The sequence below is a fragment of the Berghia stephanieae genome, chromosome 5 (assembly GCF_034508935.2).
Source record: "Berghia stephanieae isolate SIO BIC M18660-M18661 chromosome 5, UCSD_Bste_1.3, whole genome shotgun sequence".
NCBI classification, from domain to species: domain Eukaryota; kingdom Metazoa; phylum Mollusca; class Gastropoda; order Nudibranchia; family Aeolidiidae; genus Berghia; species Berghia stephanieae.
Window position 1 is genome coordinate 81173843 of NC_088364.1, and position 2500 is coordinate 81176342.

Sequence of the window (2500 nt, forward strand, 5' to 3'; positions counted from 1 at the left end):
CGTCATCATCATCATCGTCATCATTTAAAGTGCCTGCTGCCATTTCTAATGGCAACGATGTGAAAGATGACACAAAGATGCCGACTGATTACTTTGACAACGGTGTGACTAAAAAACCGTTGTCTTATCCCACCTGTCTGTGTTTGGACCACGATGGGCACATTATAGTGGCTCAGATTGATGGGAAAATCAATGTGTACAAGTACTTATGATATACAATGAACAGGAATTAAGGGGTAAATTTGAGTATTAAAAAAGCCAGCATGACATCATCTGAATCCAAGCAGTAAACTCATCCGACTCATGAAGCAACAGTTCATCTCGATTGTTGTTGTGTATAATGAATTGAACTATAACAATCGCCTGACACCTTCTATATCGGATTTCTGGATTATCAAAGAGTAGTTCTTAACTCCAGAAAATTTAAAATGGAAGGTGACAAATAATTTGTTAATGTTAGGATATGTATCATTTCAATTTAAAAAATGAACTAGATTTTACTAAGTATGTATTCATATTATTATCATTCCATCTCCAATATAATTAAAAATTATAACGTAAGCATGAACAATTGAAAAAGATTTCAACATATTATCATCCTCTCCCCCCCCCCCCCCCCCCCCCCCCCCCCCCCCCCCAAATTCCTCAAGAGAGGGATTCAACATCTCTCTTCTAAATAATAACTCATGACTTTCTAATCACATCACATCATCTCATTCCTAGTGGCAGCATGGAACAACAGTAGGGTCTTTGCTTCATACCCAATAGGCACCGAGTTCGATTCCCCACCGAACTGTGTGGCCTTGAGCAATTCACCCCAACCTAGATCACTTTAAGGCACTGCACTGCAGTTGACGCCTGGGGTATTCCAGTCTTCCTTTGGAATAGACCATAAAGACAAATTTTCCTTTGGGGATGATCTTACAAAAAAAATATATAATCCTTATTGGAACAAAATCACCCAGTGTCCCAATAGCACAGTTGGTACAGCACTCGCTTCACACACAAAGGGATTGAGATCGATCCAAGGCGAAGTCAAGATTTTTTTCTGACCCCCTTATCTGCCTAGCAGTGATTGAGTAGCTGGGTCTGTTAGATCTGGCACTGGCAGACATTACTTTGAGATATACTAGCATCCTGTCCCAAGGGTGGCAAACAATTTGCTATTCACCGTTTCACGCTATAAAAACTGGGATAAACGTCTGACTCCGTGGAACTTATGGCTCTGAATGACTACTGGAGCAAAGCATCTGAGATAAAACAGCCAGGATTTAGATCAAGTCGATCATGATCAAACCAGCTATACACTACCCAAAGAACCTCACAATCGAACTGATTATACACCCAAAGAAACATAGCGATTCAAAAAACGAGGCCTGACATTATGTGGAGAGAACATTTGAAATGCCTCAAAGACTTTACTCAAAATTGAATAGTCATCTCAGTTGACAAACCTAAATAACAAAGGCAATTGCCGAAATATTATGAACCTTTGTTAATCAATCTTAAAACAAACCATGAAATCCAATGGTTTGATAAAGTGAAAATGAAGATAATAATAATAATAATAATAATAATAATAATAAGAAGAAGAAGAAGAAGAAGAAGAAGAAGAAGAAGAAGAAGAAGAAGAAGAAGAAGAAGAAGAAGAAGAAGAAGAAGAAGAAGAAGAAGAAGAAGAAAAAGAAGAAGAAAAAGAAGAAGAAGTAATAATAGGTTATTTATATAGCACTCAACTTCCACATAAGCGCTCCATGAGCAAGAACATGATTGATAAGAACCAGACAGGATATAGGAAGAAATAGATGGTGATGAGTAAGGTGTGGTGAATGCAAATCCATTTACAACATCAACACTCAGTGACACTCAAGATAAAACCCATAATGTAATATAAAGAAACTCCTATTCAAATACAAGTGTTAAACATTGATCAGTTACTTGGATTAACTACTAAAAAAGACATCCAACTTTTAAACCATGACCAAAGGGCTAGAGCTCAGCTGGAGTTTGGAACAAATACATAATAGAAAGAAACAAATAGGGAAGAGCAGGAGCACTTTGGAGAAGATAGATACGAATGAAGTATAGGAGAAATAATAGCATCAGAAACACTTGCAATGAATTAAAGTGGCCAGCTCAGGATAAGGACAGAAGATTGATTGATAATAATATTAACACCCTCCTTTCATCACCAAATCTTTGAACTGATTGTTTTGTTTTTAGTTTTTAAGGGTTTTACGGCGCTTGCAACACATTAAGGTCATATCAGCGCCAGTAATAAGGAAGAAAATGGGATAGTAAAAAGTTCTAGAATTACAATTAAAGCATCCAAGAATAAGGAAGACAAAGGGGAATTGGTTCAAATAGGGAACAGATGTAGATTCCAAGAGCACACTATCAGTGTACTTAGTTTGAGATTACTAAAAGTCTCATGCAGACACAAGCACAGGTCCTTACTAAGAGGAACACACTCAAATGTTTACGAATCATATATAATGCA

At 37.1% G+C, this 2500-nt stretch overlaps 2 protein-coding genes across 2 annotated transcripts in view; one reads left to right on the forward strand and one right to left on the reverse strand.

Moving 5' to 3' along the window:
- LOC144973697 (uncharacterized) overlaps positions 1–568 on the forward strand; it is a 6901-nt gene extending 6333 nt beyond the window's left edge. The window contains exon 4 of the mRNA XM_078916497.1: positions 1–568. This exon is cut by the window's left edge and continues 997 nt beyond it. Coding sequence (XP_078772623.1) covers positions 1–212 — 212 coding nt within the window. The 3' untranslated portion in view covers positions 213–568.
- The window catches only part of LOC144973703 (bone morphogenetic protein receptor type-1B-like), a 29778-nt gene that overhangs the window by 20002 nt on the left and 7276 nt on the right, over positions 1–2500 (reverse strand). The window lies entirely within an intron of this gene.